Source organism: Bidens hawaiensis, unplaced genomic scaffold, assembly GCF_021521415.1.
Source record: "Bidens hawaiensis isolate Kalapana, Puna unplaced genomic scaffold, B.hawaiensis_p1.1 tig00019925_1, whole genome shotgun sequence".
Classification (NCBI taxonomy): domain Eukaryota; kingdom Viridiplantae; phylum Streptophyta; class Magnoliopsida; order Asterales; family Asteraceae; genus Bidens; species Bidens hawaiensis.
Genome location: NW_027493026.1, coordinates 102,600 through 122,237, shown reverse-complemented (window position 1 = coordinate 122,237; position 19,638 = coordinate 102,600). Strand labels below are relative to the sequence as shown.

The following is a 19,638-nucleotide window of genomic DNA, read 5'->3' as shown; positions in this document are numbered from 1 at the left end:
TTGGATTAATTGATTGCTTGTTAAGCTCTTTACTTGGTGTTTTGGGTTTATTTGCGGGATGCGCAACCGTAGGGATAAGTGGGTAATATATCATCTAAATCAGTTAAAATACACCTTCTTTGAGACCGAGAGGTGATAAGAAGTAATATTGTCTCGTTGCTTTTACTTGTTAGAATTAAGACCGCGCGAGAGCGGGTTTTGTCTTGTCAAGTTTGAGTGTTTATGTGCAATTAGTTGGTTTAATTTGGGTTAAGTTAAATTGTTCCTCTATCCTTGGTTGCGTAGTATTCGTCTCCATTAGGATAGTGTGTCGGTGAGACCGAGAAATGAGTCGTCATTTGAACACGTTAATAATTGTTTGTCCGGTTTGTTCTTTAAAATCAACTAAAAAAAGTTAGAGTTTGTTAGAGAGACTGAGAGGTAATTTGACTTTCTTAAACAAGTTTCAGTTGTGTCATCTTTTATAATCGGTGTCTTGAATATTTTCAATCCATTGTCTTGTTATTTCTTTCAACATGATTCATTCCTAGTTAGACGTTTTTATTCATTGAATTTAAATCAAAGTTTTCTTACAGAGTTTTGTTAACAGTTTTCTTTTAATTAAGTTAAGTAGTTAAATAAAATCTTAAAAATTAAATAAATATTATTTTGGTAAGTCTTGGTTAGAGTTTTCTTAATCATAAACGTTTTCACATGTCTTTGAGTTCGACATCCGGACTTCCTTGATGCTATACTATTTATGATCGGTACACTTGCCGGTTTTGTGTGGTTTCTATAGGATTTTCGTTTTTATAAATTTAAAGCTTAATTGTGATTCGTTCTTTATTTATATTATACATTTTCACACATCAGCTGCCATGTGTCACCCGAGTGTGACACGTGTTGATGCATCATCACCGCCCATCGCGGTACGCGCTGGCCGTCCTCCTTGAATATTATTTTTCGTTTTCAGTCGTTCATCTTTCGTAGCTTGTCACTTCTGGTCTAATTCTCGTTGTCCAAAAATACTAAGGCGGCTCTTAAAGCGGCTCGCGGCGATGCGAGCGTGCGAAGTGCAAAGTGCGCCATCAAAGCAATATTACTATAATAAAGAAATATGAATATCATATATTTCTTAATAATAAAGAAATATTTCAATAACCTTCACTTAAGAAAAGTTATATGATTCTTAACTGTAAATCAAGGTTTGGCTATAACTCCGACTATGGCCTAAGCTATTTATAATAATAATAATATAATAACTTAGGCAGAATCCCTTACCTCGCACGGGTATTCGGAGTTAGATATTCCTAAGTTTATACGGTAGCACTTCTACTCTATGCACGTCTATCGACGCATTCTTGATCAACCTTCCTTGGCACGGAAATCGAGGCAATGTTTGGTCAACGGGTCGTGCACGTCCTTCGAGACAGAATGTCGGGTTATTTGGGTGGTACGCACTTTGAGGAAAACGTCGGGTTTTGGCACGGATTACTATGTGATATTGTCGGTTCGGTGGCACGCAAAACAATGTTCGTCACGCAAACCAAGGTAGAGAGAGTGTGTGTGGGAGTGTGAGGGAATGAGCTCATAGCCTCCCCTTTTATAGCTGATATTGTGTCCTATCGCGGTAAGCGATGGGACTCTGCCTTGACTCCATCGCGTAGCGCGACGCCTGCATTCCTGAGGTCTCGCCACGTGGCCTGACACGTGTCGCCACGTGGCCTGACACGTGTCCTGGTCTGCTGCCATGTGTCACCGGAGTGTGACACGGTTGATGCGTCATCACGGCCCTTCGCGGTACGCGATGGCCGTCTTCTTGGACTCATCGCGTAGCTCGATGGGTCCCTGAATATTATTTTTCGTTCTCAGTCGTTCATCTTTCGTAGCTTGTCACTTCTGGTCTAATTCTTGTTGTCGAAAAATACTAAGGCGGCTCTTAAAGCGGCTCGAGGCGATGCGAGCGTGCGAAGTGCAAAGTGCGCCCTCAAAGCAAAATTATTATAATAAAGAAATATGAATATTATATATTTCTTAATAATAAAGAAATATTACTATAACCTTCACTTAAGAAAAGTTATATGATTCTTAATTGTAAATCAAGGTATGGCTATAACTCCGAATATGTTCTAAGCCATTTATAATAATAATATAATAACTTAGGCAGAACCCCTTACCTCGCACGGGTATTCGGAGTTAGATATTTCTAAATTTATACGGCAGCACTTCTACTCTAAGCATGTCTATCGAGGCATTCTTGATCAACCTTCCTTGGCACGGAAATCGAGGCAACGTTTGGTAACCGGGTCATGCACGTACTTCGAGACAGAATGTCGGGTTATTTGGGTGGTAAGCACATCGAGGAAAACGTCGGTTTTTAACACGGATTACGATGTGATATTGTCGGTTAGGTGGCACGCAAAACAACGTTCGGCACGCAAACCGAGGTAGAGAGTGTGTGTGGGAGTGTGAGGGAATGAGCTCATGAACTCCCCTTTTATAGCTGATTTTGTGTCCCATCGCGGTACGCGATGGGACTCTGCATTTACTCCAACGCGTAGCGCGACGCCTGCATTCCTGAGGTCTCGCCACGTGGCCTGACACGTGTCCTGGTCTGCTGCCACGTGTCACCCGAGTGTGACACGTGTTGATGCGTCATCACGGCCCATCGATGTACGCGATGGCCGTCTTCTTGGACTCATCGCGTAACGCGATGGGTCCCTGAATATTATTTTTCGTTTTCAGTCGTTCATCTTTCGTAGCTTGTCACTTCTGGTCTAATTCTCGTTGTCCAAATATACTAAGGCGGCTCTTAAAGCGGCTCGCGGCGATGCGAGCGTGCGAAGTGCAAAGTGCGCCATCAAAGCAATATTACTATAATAAAGAAATATGAATATCATATATTTCATAATAATAAAGAAATATTACTATAACCTTCACTTAAGAAAAGTTATATGATTCTTAAATGTAAATCAAGGTTTGGCTATAACTCCCACTATGTTCTAAGCTATAAATAATAATAATATAATAACTTAGGCAGAACTCCTTACTTCGCACGGGTATTCGGAGTTAGATATTCCTAAGTTTATACGGCAGCACTTCTACTCTATGCACGTCTATCGAGGCATTCTTGAACAACCTTCCTCGGCACGGAAATCGAGGCAACGTTTCGAAACCGGGTCGTGCACGTACTTCGAGACAGAATATCGGGTTATTTGGGTGGTACGCACTTCGAGGAAAACGTCGGGTTTTCGCACGGATTACGATGTGATATTGTCGGTTCGGTGGTACGCAAAACAATGTTCGGCATGCAAACCGAGGTACAGGGAGTGTGTGGGAGTGTGAGGGAATGAGCTCATGGCCTCCCCTTTTTTTATAGCTGATTTTGTGTCCCATCGCGGTACGCGATTGGACTCTGCCATTACTCCATCGCCTAGCGCGACGCCTACATTCCTGAGACCTCGCTACGTGGCCTGACACGTGTGACACGTGTCGCCACGTGGCCTGACACGTCTGCCACGTGTCCTGGTCTGCTGCCACGTGTCACCGGAGTGTGACACGTGTTGATGCGTCATCACGGCCCTTCGCGGTACGCGATGGCTGTCTTCTTGGACTCATCGCGTAGCTCGATGGGTCCCTGAATATTATTTTTCGTTCTCAATCGTTCATCTTTCGTAGCTTGTCACTTCTGGTCTAATTCTTGTTGTCGAAAAATACTAAGGCGGCTCTTAAAGCGGATCGCGGCGATGCGAGCGTGCGAAGTGCAAAGTGCGCCATCAAAGCAATATTACTATAATAAAGAAATATGAATATCATATATTTCTTAATAATAAAGAAATATTACTATAACCTTCACTTAAGAAAAGCTATATGATTCTTAACTGTAAATCAAGGTTTGACTATAACTCCGACTATGGTCTAAGCCATTTATAATAATAATATAATAACTTAGGCAGAACCCCTTACCTCGCACGGGTATTCGGAGTTAGATATTCCTAAGTTTATACGGCAGCACTTCTACTCTATGCACGTCTATCGAGTCATTCTTGATCAACCTTCCTTGGCACGAAAATCGAGGCAACGTTTGGTCACAGGGTCGTGCACGTACTTCGAGACAAAAATGTCGGGTTATTTGGGTGGTACGCACTTCGAGGAGAACATCGGGTTTTGGCACGGATTACGATGTCATATTGTCGGTTCGGTGGCACGCAAAACAATGTTCTGCACGCAAACCGAGGTAGAGAGTGTGTGTGGGAGTGTAAGGGAATGAGCTCATGACCTCCCCATTTAAAGACCATTTTGTGTCCCATCGCGGTACGCGATGGGACTCTACCTTGACTCCATCGCGTTGCGCGACGCCAGCATTCCTGAGGTGTCGCCACGTAGCCTGACACGTGTCCTGGTCTGCTGTCACGTGTCACCCAAGTGTGACACGTGTTGATGCGTCATCACGGCCCATCGCGGTACGCGATGGCCGTCTTCTTGGACTCATCTCGTAGCGTGATGGGTCCCTGAATATTATTTTTCGTTTTCAGTCGTTCATCTTTCGTAGCTTGTCACTTCTGGTCTAATTCTCGTTGTCCAAAAATACTAAGGCGGCTCTCAAAGCGGCTCGCGGCGATGCGAGCGTGCGAAGTGCGCCATCAAAGCAATATTACTATAATAAAGAAATATGAATATTATATATTTCTTAATAATAAAGAAATATTACTATAACCTTCACTTAAGAAAAGTTAATTGATTCTTAATTGTAAATCAAGGTTTAGCTATAACTCCGACTATGGTCTAAGCCATTTATAATAATAATATAAAAACTTAGGCAGAACCCCTTACCTCGCACGGGTATTCGGAGTTAGATATTCCTAAGTTTATACGGCAGCACTTCTACTTTATGCACGTCTATCGAGGCATTCTTGATCAACCTTCCTTGTCACGGAAATCGAGGCAACGTTTGGTCACCGGGTCGTGCACGTACTTCGAGACAGAATGTCGGATTATTTGGGTGGTACGCACTTGGAGGAAAACGTCGGGTTTTGGCACGGATTACGATGTGATATTATCGGTTCGGTGGCACGCATAACAATGTTCGGCCGCAAACTGAGGTAGAGAGAGTGTGTGTGGGAGTGTGAGGGAATGAGCTCATGGCCACCCCTTTTATAGCTGATTTTGTGTCCCATCGCGGTACGCGATGGGACTCTGCCTTGACTCCATCGCGTAGCGCAACGCCTACATTCCTGATGTCTCGCCACATGGCCTGACACGTGTCGCCACGTGGCCTGACACGTGTCATGGTATGCTGCCACGTGTCACCCGAGTGTGACACGTGTTGATGCGTCATCACGGCCCATCGCGGTACGCGTAGCCGTTTTCTTGGACTCAATGCGTAACGCGATGGGTCCCAGAATATTATTTTTCGTTTTCAGTCGTTCATCTTTCGTAGCTTGTCACTTCTGGTCTAATTCTCGTTGTCCAAAAATACTAAGGCGGCTCTCGGCGATGCGAGCGTGCGAAGTGCAAAGCGCGCCATCAAAGCAATATTACTATAATAAAGAAATATGAATATCATATATTTCTTAATAATAAAGAAATATTACTATAACCTTCACTTAAGAAAAGTTATATGATTCTTAACTATAAATCAAGGTTTGACTATAACTCCGACTATGGTCTAAGCCATTTATAATGATAATATAATAACTTAGGCAGAACCCCTTACCTCGCTCGGATATTCGGATTTAGATATTCCTAAGTTTCTACGGCAGCACTTCTACTCTATGCACGTCTATCGAGGCATTCTTGATCAACCTTCCTTGGCACGGAAATCGAGGCAACGTTTGGTCACCGGGTCGTGCACGTAATTCGAGACAGAATGTCGGGTTATTTGGGTGGTACGCACTTCGAGGAAAACATCGAGTTTTGCCACGGATTACGATGTGATATTGTCGGTTCGGTGGCACGCAAAACAATGTTCCGCTCGCAAATCGAGGTAGAGAGTGTGTGTGGGAGTGTGAGGGAATGAGCTCATGGCCTCCCCTTTTATAGCTGATTTTGTGTCCCATCGCGGTACGCGATGGGACTCTGCCTTGACTCCATCGCGTAGCGCGACGCCTGCATTCCGGAGGTCTCGCTACGTGGCCTGACACGTGTGACACGTGTCGCCACGTGGCCTGACTCGTTTGCCACGTGTCCTGGTCTGCTGCCACGTGTCACCAGAGTGTGACACGTGTTGAAGCGTCATCACGGCCCATCACGGTACGCGATGGCCATCTTCTTGGACTCATCGCGTAGCGCGATGGGTCCCTGAATATTATTTTTCGTTCTCAGTCGTTCATCTTTCGTAGCTTGTAACTTTTGGTCTAATTTTCGTTGTCCAAAAATACTAAGGCGGCTCTTAAAGCGGCTCGCAGCGATGCAAGCGTGCGAAGTGCATCATCAAAGCAATATTACTATAATAAAGAAATATGAATATTATATATTTCTTAATAATAAAGAAATATTACTATAACCTTCACTTAAGAAAAGTTATATGATTCTTAATTGTAAATCAAGGTTTGGCTATAACTCCGACTATGGTGTAAGCCATTTATAATAATAATATAATAACTTAGGTAGAACCCCTTACCTCGCACGGGTATTCGGAGTTAGATATTCCTAAGTTTATACGGCAGCACTTCTACTCTATGCACGTCTATCAAGGCATTCTTGATCAACCTTCCTTGGCAAGGAAATCGAGGCAACGTTTGGTCACCGGGCCGTGCACGTACTTCGAGACAGAATGTCGGGTTATTTGGGTGGTAACCACTTCGAGGAAAACGTCGGGTTTTGGCACGGATTACGATGTGATATTGTCGGTTCGGTGGCACGCAAAACAATGTTCGGCACGCAAACCGAGGTAGAGAGAGTGTGTGGGAGTGTGAGGGAATGAGCTCATGGCCTCCCCTTTTATAGTTGATTGTGTCCCATCGCGGTACGCGATGGGACTCTGCCTTGACTCCATCACGTAGCGCGACGCCTGTATTCCTGAGGTCTCGCCACGTGGCCTGACACGTGTCGCTACGTGGCCTGACACATGTCCTGGTCTGCTGCCACGTGTCACCCGAGTGTGACACGTGTTGATGCGTCATCCCGGCCCATCGCGGTACGCGATGGCCGTCTTCTTGGACTAATCTCGCAGCGCGATGGGTCCCTGAATATTATTTTTCATTTTCAGTCGTTCATCTTTCGTACCTTGTCACTTCTGGTCTAATTCTCGTTGTCCAAAAATAGTATGGCGGCTCATAAAGCGGATCGCGGCGATGCGAGCGTACGAAGTGCAAAGTGCGCCATCAAAGCAATATTACTATAATAAAGAAATATGAATATCATATATTTCTTAATAATAAAGAAATATTACTATAACCTTCACTTAAGAAAAGTTATATGATTCTTAACTGTAAATCAAGGTTTGGCTATAACTCCGACTATGGTCTAAGCTATTTATAATAATAATATAATAATTTAGGTAGAACCCCTTACCTCGCACGGTTATTCGGAGTTAGATATTCCTAAGTTTATACGGCAGCACTTCTACTCTATGCACGTCTATCGAGGCATTCTTGATCAACCTTCTTTGGCACGGAAATCGAGAAAACGTTTGGTCACCGGGTCGTGCACTTACTTCGAGACAGAAAGTCGGGTTATTTGGGTGGTACAAACCTCGAGGAAAACGTCGGGTTTTGGCACGGATGACGATGTGATATTGTCGGTTCAGTGGCACGCAAAACAATGTTCAGCACGCAAATCGAGGTACAGAGTGTGTGTGGGAGTGTGAGGGAATGAGCTCATGGCCTCCCCTTTTATAGCTGTTTTGTGTCCCATCGCGGTACGCGATGGGACTCTGCCTTGACTCCATCACGTAGCGCGACGCCTACATTCCTGAGGTCTCGCCACGTGGCCTGACACGTGTCCTGGTCTGCTGCCACGTGTCACCCGAGTGTGACACGTGTTGATGCGTCATCACGGCCCATCGCGGTATGCGATGGCCGTATTCTTGGACTCATTGCGTAGCGCGATGGGTCCGTGAATATTATTTTTCGTTTTCAGTCGTTCATCTTTCGTAGCTTGTCACTTCTGGTCTAATTCTCGTTGTCCAAAAATACTAAGGCGGCTCTTAAAGCGGCTCGCGGCGATGCGAGCGTGTGAAGTGCAAAGTGCGTCATCAAAGAAATATTACAATAATAAAGAAATATGAATATTATATATTTCTTAATAATAAAGAAATATTACTATAACCTTCACTTAAGAAAAGTTATATGATTCTTAATTGTAAATCAAGGTTTGGCTATAACTCCGACTATGGTCTAAGTCATTTATAATAATAATATAATAACTTAGGAAGAACCCCTTACCTCGCACGGGTATTCGGAGGTAGATATTCCTAAGTTTATACGGCAGCACTCTACTCTATGCACGTCTATCGAGGCATTCTTGATCAACCTTCCTTGGCACGGAAATCGAGGCAACGTTTGGTCACCAGGTCGTGTACGTACTTCGAGACAGAATGTCGGGTTATTTGGGTGGTACGCACTTCGAGGAAAACGTCGGGTTTTGGCACGGATTACGATGTGATATTGTCGGTTCGGTGGCACGCAAAACAATGTTCGGCACGCAAACCGTGGTAGAGAGAGTGTTTGTGGGAGTGTGAGGGAATGAGCTCATGGCCTCCCCTTTTATAGCTGATTTTGTGTCCCATCGCGTACCGCGATGGGACTCTGCCTTGACTCCATCGCGTAGCGCGACGCCTACATTCCTGAGGTCTCGCCACGTGGCCTGACACGTGTCCTGGTCTGCTGCCACGTGTCACCCGAGTGTGACACGTGTTGATGCGTCATCACGGCCCATCGCGGTACGCGATGGCCTTCTTCTTGGACTCATCGCGTAGCGCGATGGGTCCCTGAATATTATTTTTCGTTTTCAGTTGTTCATCTTTCGTAGCTTGTCACTTCTGGTCTAATTCTCGTTGTCCAAAAATACTAAGGCGGCTCTTAAAGCGGCTCGCGGCGAAGTGCAAAGTGTGCCATCAAAGCGCCACATTGCGCCCAACGCCTTTCGCCATCACTATCGCCATCGTCCTCGTCCTCATCCTCGCCCGAGCGTGCGAAGTGCGCCATCAAAGCTCCACATTGCGCCCGACGCCCTTCGCCATCGCCATCGCCATCGCCATCGTCCTCGCCCGAGCCCGAGGGCGTGCGCGTCGGGTGCTACGCACCCTCCGCTAGGACTACTTGGTGCATGATATTCATAAAAGAATATTATTATGGAAAATCTCTTCCTTATAAAGAGCTTCCATTTCTTTACCACTTTCCATGTGGGATGGATTTCATTTCCTTATTTATACCTTAGTGGAATGCTTCCACTTTCTTACATCTTCCAATGTGGGATGGAGTTTTCTCTTTACTTATTTCCTCCATGTAAGAATACTTAGCTTTTAGGAAATATTTTTGTTTCCTTATTTTTCTTATATTACCTTATTTAATAATTTCTTATTACTTATCTTGAGATTATTTTTGATCCCTCAACTTTCCTAAGTTGTAAAATTTGGATCAAAATTTTGGGGATGTAACAATACCCATGCACATAGTTTATTTTTATTAAATTCCTGTGTGGGCCTGTGGCTTGGGTATGCACATAGTTGGGCCGGGCCGACTGGCCGATGAATAATCCATGAAAATAGATATATCTAACTATACTATTAAAGCAATAGACTTTAAGTCCATTTCCCCTCTTCCTATTGGTTTTTTATTAAACTTTCTATGTATATCAATCACTTCTCTAATTTCCATCTTAATAAAATAAATCAAAAATATATTTAAATAAGATACAATAACTTCTCTTTAATTATTCTCTTTCATATTTAATTTAATTTTAATCTTGAATCTTTTATAATTATCTTTCAAGTTAATAATTAAAATTCATAATTTTGTGTAACATCCCGAAATTTCCAAAATAATATTAATTGTATTACTTAATAATAGAGGGAAAGTTTACTCGGGTTATCGGGAAATAAATAAATAGAGTAGGAGTTGGTATGGGTCAGGCTAGTGTTGGGTAATGGATATGGGTTATGGACTTGGGTTATGAAAGAAGGAAGGAGAGTCCATGGGCTTAAGCCCATGATCCCTAAATATAAATACCATTAATCACCATTTAATCCTCATTCTCACATATTCCATACACCACCAAAACACACACAACACCATCTTATAACCCGAACCAAGATCCAAAGGCGAGGACCCGAGCTCGTCGGTGTTGGAACGTCGTGACGGACCAAAACAACATCAAGGCTTAACCGGGTTCGTAGTTCGAATCGTTCAAGGTACGTTTATAGTTAGAAATCGTTCGTATAGGTTCGGTTTAATTTGGGAAATCATAGATCTGTGTTAGTTTGTTATAAACGAACCTAAAACATCAAATATTACTGGAATTGATTAGCATTTGATAGGTTAATTGTTAACCTAAAAGAACCCGTAACCTATATGCCTAAATCGCACCCCTTAAACATCGATGTTAGGCTGATTTGATGGTTGGGGTTTGTAGGCGCTGGTCAGACGATTACGTGGATACCTAAATCAAGTTATTTGGTTAAGAAACGAAGATGATTAAGGACGAACAGTAGCTGCAGCCGACAACTTCGCCTGCAAGCTAAGTTCGCCTGATGAACTTCGCCTGCAAGCTAAGTTCGCCTGATGAACTTCGCCTGCAAGCTAAGTTCGCCTAAAGCTAAGTTCGCCTGATGACAACTTCGCCTAAAAGCTAAGTTCGCCTGATGACAACTTCGCCTAAAAGCTAAGTTCGCCTAAGGTTTAACTTCGCCTAAAGCTAAGTTCGCCTAAGGTTTAACTTCGCCTAAAGCTAAGTTCGCCTAAGGTTTAACTTCGCCTAAAGCTAAGTTCGCCTAAGGTTTAACTTCGCCTAAAGTCGAGTTCGATTACAAAATAAATTAAAAATGATAAGTAAAAGTAAGCTAATACTAGGCCGCCAGATTAGATCAGGCGAGTATTGATACGTGTAACTTATACAGTCAGCCGAGCTCAGTTAAAGAAGGGATTTACAACTATCGGAGGAAGAAGCAGAGTTCAGGTGAGTTTCTAGCCCCATTTATGTGTTATGTTTTCGGGGCTGTGTGTATACTCGATATGTTTGTTAATATGCTTATCCTAAGAGATAAGTGTATGCCTTATGTGAATGATGTGATATGTATGAATGATTGCTTGATGGTACGTGAACGATCTTCGGATATTGCACGTACTGTCAGGTTGTAACGCTAAGTATAAGGTAAGTATGATATGTATGCTTATGTGTATGAATGTGATAAAGTTAATAAAAGAATGATAGGATGGTTGTATGGTTACGAAGAGGGTACCGGGCCCTAATAATACTCGAGGTATGATGTATGGTTGTATGGTAACGAAGAGGGAATCGAACCCTACTAATATTCGAGAACTAGGGAACCGAACCCTACTAATATTCGAGGAAAGAGGGACCAGACCCTTATAATATCTGTGATGTTAGGGACCAGACCCTTATAATATCTGTGATGTTAGGGACCAGACCCTTATAATATCTGTGATGTTAGGGACCAGACCCTTATAATATCTGTGAGGTTATAGGGCGAAAGGCTCTTTAAAACGTATGATTATGTATGTAAAGAAAGTATGAAGGTAAAAATGAAAGTATATGCAATTATGTGTGTATGAAAGGAAGTTAAGAGGTTAAGTATGAAATGTAAGAAGGTATTGTATGATTATGTGATTAACTAGAACTCACTCAGCGTAGCTGACTTTTAGTATGCACGCAGGTGAGTAGGATGAGGCAGCTCGCTTGAGGAGACACGTGGCACTGAATAAGAGGCTGGCATCGGAAGACTCAAGACGTTTAAGTTTAATATTTCGTTTATTTTGAAAGACAAAATGATGTTTTAAGACAAGACGTGTTTTGTTATGAAATGTTTTATGAAAGTTTTTATATTCCGTTAAAGTTTTAATGAACTCTGATTTGTAAGAACTGTGTTTATGAGTAAATCCGACGCTAAAGTAAGGCTACCGGGTTCGAGGCCTTACATTTTGACTCCGACTAATTAAATTCATTTTGGGGATTTTCTAGGCAATTAATAATATTTACGAAATTATCACTACTAAATTATATGATATTAAAATTTTATTTCATCACAGGTCAAATACTCATTTATTTGGGCGAGATACTTACTATTTAACATTTCTCTTCAAATAATTATAATATCATTAAGCAAACCTTTAGGAAGAAAATGATAAGAACATCCACAAATGTGAATTTCGTCATATATACCGTTCTGAAAATTTAAATTTAAAACCTTTTAATAACTTAACAAAAGGAAATATTTAATTATGGAATTTCTATATTCAAATTAATTATTAATTATTATTTGATTAACTATTTGACTAAGCATACATAAGGCTTACTATAAATACTAATGTTGACCGAGAATAATTATTCATAATTTAGCAATTAATAATTTAAATATATGAGGTTGATTTTAAATTACGGAATTTGTATATTTTAATTAAATGTGGTATATCATTTGATTAAGGATTTGATTAAGCATCTATACAGTTTACTATAAATACCGATGTTGGCCCATTGAATGATTCTAAATTCAGCAAATATTGATTTAAATATATGGTGTTAATTTTACTTTTCAATTATATTAAAACCAAATTAGTAACTTATTTTTTCACACCTTATATGAATTTAATTAATTATTTAAATGCTGATTAATTATATTGTGTTGAGTATTTTTATTAATAATTCATGTGAATAAATTAAAACACTAGACAATCAATGATTATTAATAATTCATGTGAATATAAAATTCTAAAATAAATTAAAATACTAGACAATCAATGATTATTAATAATTATTGAATATTTTTAAAATCCGGTCAAACATCATAACTAACCTATTAATGTAATTATGATATTTATTATTCTAATTTAATTATTCTAATTATTATAAGAAGTCGAAAACTTAATAAATCATCTCATTTACATTATATAAATCTAAAAATTGAAATCCCTAACCATTTTAATCTCTCTCTCTCTCTCTCTCTCAGCTTATTCCTCAACCGTCTCCTATTCGGTAATGGCCGATTTTGTTTTACATTTTTCCGGTAAGGTTCTACTGTTTCCGGTAAGGTTTTCCGGTAATGTTTTATATTTATTTTAAGTGTTATATGATTTTTTTTTATAATCTCTTTAGGTTGTAAATCAAAATCCAAGATTGAATTGATATGTTGAAGTTATTACGGTTTTCCGGTAACGTTTTCCGATAAGGTTTTATATTTATTTTAATTTTTATATTACTTTGTTAAAATATCTTTAGATTCTATATCAAAATCCAAGATTAAACTGATAATTTTTCGTTTTTGTTTATATTTATATTAATAATTATATGATTTTTTCTTAAAATCTTTTTAGGTTATATATCAAAATCGAAGATTCGGTGGAGATCTTTACTATTTAGTTTTTCCGGTAACACGATTCAAATTTTCCGGTTGTAAGTTATAACATCATTTTTACATTTTTTTCACATGATTCAAATCTTCCATAATTTGTAATATATTTATTATGTGATATTAATATTAATATTTAATTTTATCATTTTAGGTTATTGTCCCCAACTTGGTATAGCAAATTTCATGGATTGAGAAATGTTTGATAAGATGTATTTTATTTTTGTTTAATATTGATTTATATTTATGTTAGTATTCATGTATTTATTTATTTTTCACAATTTATGTAATTCAATTGATTATTGTATAATCCCGAAATGAAATTTAGTTGATTATTCTATAATACATTAAATTATCTATAGTAAGATATTCAATCTTATATTGTTGTTGGTCAAAGTCCAATTATATTGAATAGGTTTAAATAACATGTACATATTTTATTATATTGAATATGTTTGAATAACAACAATTTGAATAAATTAAAGATTTGACTCAATTTAACCATTTATATTGAATAGGTTTAAATAAAATTTACATATTTAAACATAATTCTCATTCCTAATTTTACTAATTTTTTTCAACCCTTTTTATTTTTTTGAAAACCATATATAAATATAAACTCATTTCATAATTATTCAATATTCATGCATTAAATAAAAAAATTATTAGTTTCTTCTAAATATTTCAAGTTATTGTAAATTTAATGTCAATTTCAAATAAATTCCGTAAGTGAATAATAAAAATTATTTATTTGAACCATTTTGAAATTCGAATTCTTGACCACTTATATGAAGTTTACAAAAATATGTTATACATCTAATAATTCGGTGCTCACGTACATTATAGAATCTTTAATATATTTTACCAATTTAATATGTCTTTATTATAATTTTTTAATTACCGTGTTTTAATTAAGGTAACCAATAAATTATTATTGTTAATTAATTAATGTATTTACGTTTTTATAAAGATTCTTATAATACGTGTTTTAGTTAGGTTAGGTGATATAATGTTTTAAACACGATTAATTACAATTATATTAAATTTGATATGTTTAAATCTACACCATATTTCAAGATAGAGCATAAAATTAGTAATGTACAAGAATAAGTTAGTAATTGATATTTATTACCATTAACATAATTGATCATATCAATTAAATGAATTTTGGTAACTGGTATGAATTGTCAATTTCCATACATCTAAAATTAGAACCAATTAACAATAACATAAATAATTAAGCCTAGAATATAACTTTGTTTAGCTTTATAATAAAAATAATGTATGCTAATTAAGCCTATATATTAAAATAATTTTTACTAGGGACGTGATATGAAATTGAAAATTTTAATTGAGTCAACTAATTAAAAATAAATGTATAAACTAACTTCAAATAATGTTTATTATACGGGATATGATACAATTAATTAAGCCTATGTATATACTATATTTCTTTATTAAATGATGTTTACTAAAGAAAGGATAATATAATATTCATGTATAATATAAGATACTATAGACAAACGGAAATATAAGATTTTTAGTTTAAGATATACAATATATTTTATTATGTTGTACCATATTTTGAATCTCTGAATATTTGATTTAATTGACAATTTTGATAATTAAGCCTATATATTAAAATAATGTTTAATATCAATTAAACTAAAATACTTACGTAATAATAAATGCAGAATAATATAAATTAATTAATAGAAATTATTAATCATTTAATAAAATTGATTGTATAGTATTTAATTTATTTTAGAATTATTTTATTATTCTAAAGATTCATTATTATTATTAATGAATTTTACATGTTTTAGTTAGCTAGGGGTTCAATTTTTTTACCTGACCAATTTATAATTATGTTTAAATGTCAGGATGCATGCTTAAAATAAACCACACATATTTTTGATAACCATTTTATAATCATAGCTCATTGTCTCTTGAAACTAACAAAATTCAAATACGAGCCAGTCATGAACAATATTTAACGAAAAACTAACTCAAAAGAAAGTGTATGGAATTTATATAATTTACCGAAACAAATATGACATTTTAAAGTTAATAGTTAGACATTTTAATGAAAAAAAATTGATTTTTTTCCTTGATGGTAAGTTACTAACTATATATTTTTTTCTAGTTTGACATTTGTTAGAAATAATTCGAATTTATAGCAGCCAAGTTCAAGAGATTCGCAATACAAAGCTTATCATTCATTTCAAAGTTTATCTGTTTGGATAAATGAGACGAATGTTGTGGGTTATTAGTTTACTTGTAATCGTTTTAGTATTCAAACATATAATCTTAGATATTCACTATAATTGATTATTTATGCTAAATAATTATCATCTTTAATTTTAATGATACATCCAATCATTTATACATTTATTTATTTCTATTTTTTAAGAATCGAATTTGAAAACTCTTTTGTAATTTTTAATAGTCTCCAATCTCAACAAAGTTTCCATCTTTTATATTTGAACAATTTTTAATTACGAATACATGTCAAGATTATTGTATACAATTGAAAAAAGACTTATATAATGAAATTAATTTTAAATAAAGTAATGATGTTAAATTGTTTGAAACATAATTTACTGTAGATTGCAACCACTTTAATAAAAATTTAATTTGGGAATGACTTCTATGTAATAAAATTAAAATTAGCTGGTTTAATTTTAATTATCTCTACATTATTTTAGTTATACTTAATTAGTGAAATTAGTAGAATAAAAATTTATTGGTTCGATTTAACTTAATACATTTAACTAAAACGTCTTTGAATCGAAATAAAACAAAAGTTTAATTACAAAATAATTTATAATAAAATATACATTTATTTATTTATTAATGTTGAAATGAAACTCATAATACCTTAAGACTTTAGTCGTATATTTACTCAGGTGACTATGATTTATTTTGTTTTTTATATTGTGAAGCAAAATGATTTTTTTTTAATAAAATGTCGAAGAATTTGATGGTGGGCTAATATAATGATAACATGTTCATGCATTCGTTTGGTTTTTTAATTTAGGTGTATAGTAAGTTTGTGTAAGTATTAACTTTTTATGTATACAATCTAAATGTTTAATATTTTGGTTACAAAGTTATGCTAAAATATTTGTGTTGGTTTAATATGTTATTTATGAAATTTTATGGTTGTCTATATGTATATGGTTGTTTCTATGTTTTTAACCCATGTGTAACATGGGAGACTATTATAGAAATATATTGGTGGGTTAGATACTTTTACATAAATGAATTTTTGATCATCTATGTGGATTCAAGTTAGCCGATAGTCTTCATATCTAGTTGAGTAAGTTGTGTTATTGTTGTTTCTTGTGTAATCTTTCTAATTTTCATGTCTTTAATTTCTATATAAACACCAAATATAAATAATACACAATTGTCACTAAAGTTAATAGTACTTGGTTTCCCGGTATTCTAATTTTTCTGTTTTGTTGATTAAAATCCTTCATTAAGTCAGCAAAATTGAAAAATCATGCTATATAAAATTCTGTTTTTATATTTATGTTGTTCATCCTTTTCATATACTAACCATATTATATTCCATTATAGATGTCTTCAAATTAAAGAAAACATAATTTTTGGTCAATCAACGTCTTTCAATAAGAGGGGTAATTCAAACGGTTAGTCATTTTAATATTTTTTAGTTACCCTTTTGTTTTTTAAGAATGCATTTTTTTGTAAACGTGCTGCTTCAACGCCAAGAGAAATACTTGCTAGCATTTTGAACGGTAACATTTTATTTTAAACGCGTTAATACACTATATTGTATTAATATATAATTTTTATTAACTAAAATATAGTAAATAAAAATTAATATTTTATTAACTAAATATTAGGCACTTGTAACAGATAATTATAAACGATTTTTATTATATTTATTATTAACTACATTATACCTTTTTGATAAACAATTTTTTAATAACATTGAATGTATGTTCACACATTTCTTTTTTATATTTTCTTTTTTAGAAATGATACGAAACATAATTTTCAGTTATCCAATCCTATTTTATTTTCTTAAAACCAATTAAAATATATGTTTTAATTAAGATGTGTATACGAATCAATTTATGTTAGTTAGAGGCGCAAAGATATTTCTCCATTATTTTTTACTTATATTTGGTTAACTCAACTTATATTGTTTTCATACTTTGTAACAAAATTCACAAATTTAGTTGTGGTCCATATAAAAAATCATTTTTTTGGTTTTTAAGTAAGATCATACAAATTATTTTTTTATATTTTAATTTGAACTAAAATTTTCATAAACACATTACGCTAAATAAAATCAAAAAGACCAAAATTATTTTGACTCATAGATTGGTTCTAAAAGTCGATGTGCCAATAATGTTACTAAGGAATATGGATTAGAAGAACGGTTTGTGTGATGGAACTAGATTGCGAGTAATTAATTTGGGTAGGCATTTTGTTGTAGTAAAAGTTATTTCATGTACTAATACTGGTTGTCGCACTTATATAATTCGTTGTGGTCTGACACATTCAAATAAGAAACTTTCGTTTAAATTGAAAATAAGGTAGTCTTTTTTCCAGTTGTAGTCTATTTTGCAATGACCAATAACAAAAGCCAAGGTCAATCCTAGCAAGAGTTGACATATATCTCAAAGACCCGGTGTTTACACATAGACAGCTCTATATAGTTTTATCAAAAGTGAAGAGTGGTGTTAAAATTCTTATATTAAACAAGGAAGACAAAGTTACAAATAAAGAATAAATCTGGTTTATAAGGAAGTCTTTTTAGTAGCTTATGAAGTTTACATTTTTAACTTTTGATTATGTTTTCAAATATTGTAATTTGAATGTTGTTTAGGTTTATCTTTGTATTTCACAATCATTGGTTTTCGTACCAATATTATTTACAACTTAAAGTATGTTGTCGTCCCGAATAACATATAACAACTTATGTTGTCTTTTCAAATGACATGTTTGTTCGAAAATTTCAATATTTCTACCCGTGTCGTACACGGGTTCTAACCTAGTTGTTATATTATTTAAGGTTTAATTTAACGATTAAATTAAAAATCACAAAATCATATGCATTTTCAGTTTAATGGGATTTAAATTAAACAAAATATACTGTAACAAAATGTTTCAAATTCTATTGGCTAAAACTGGTGATACAAATTTGAAGAACTTAGTAAAAATATTTTTTATTTTCTAAATTTTAAATAGATGTCCAGATCATTTTATTTTATTTTTTTATTCTAAATAGATTCGTTCTTCTTCATTGTTATTTTATTTTAAAATTTAAATATTAAATTAGATATATTCTTTAGTGAATTAGGAAGATATCATAAGAGAGAAACAATATAATTAGAATTGAGATTTCTATAAATATTGTCATCATCTCTTTGAAACCTTATTATTATTCAATGGCTAGTTTACCTCAAGACATTGTCTTTGAAATCTTTGCTCGATTGCCTACAAAGCCCTTGGTGTGGTCCAGATGCTTATCGAAGCATTGGAACAGTTTGATTTCGGATTACTTTATGAAGTCAAGATCACGCCGAATGATCCTTCTACCCTTAAAACCTCTTCAAGCCATGCACAACACCGTGCCCGGTGATGTTGGTTTTCATTTGATTTCGACATCAAGGCTTCCTTATCCTTTTAACAATCTAGTAAGTGAAGGTCTTGTCAAAATTGTTGGAACATTTGATGGGATAGTCGTTCTATTTTGTAAAACTATCATCTTGTTCAATCCATTAACCGGAGCGTTTAAGATTGTTCCTAATCCGCCTTTGGACTGTGATTATCATAGTGGTGACACTTATGGATTATGTTATGGCACGACTCTAGACGATTTAAAGATTATTAAACTAAGACTTTGTGCCTATTATTCATGTCGAGTTGATTGTGATGTCTTCAGCCTTAAAAAAGGTTTATGGAGCACAAGTTCTATCAAGTTGGAAGGGAGGTATTCAGTTAATCCTTTGTACTGTGGTACATATGCAAATGGGTTTTTGTATTGGATTGTAGAAGAGGAACGGGACAGGCGGATGCATGCTACATTAATCGCTCTGGATGTTAAGGAGATGGTAATTTCCAAGATACTACCATTACCACGTAACTTTAACTAA

The 19,638-nt window shown here is 35.6% G+C and overlaps 1 protein-coding gene across 1 annotated transcript; it reads left to right on the top strand.

The window, feature by feature from the left end:
• Nucleotides 1–18,930: 18,930 nt before the first annotated feature.
• LOC143559523 (F-box protein At4g22390-like) lies at nt 18,931–19,638 on the top strand. Its single transcript, XM_077048064.1, has one exon. It carries the CDS (start codon nt 18,931–18,933, stop codon nt 19,636–19,638), a length of 708 nt encoding a protein of 235 aa, XP_076904179.1.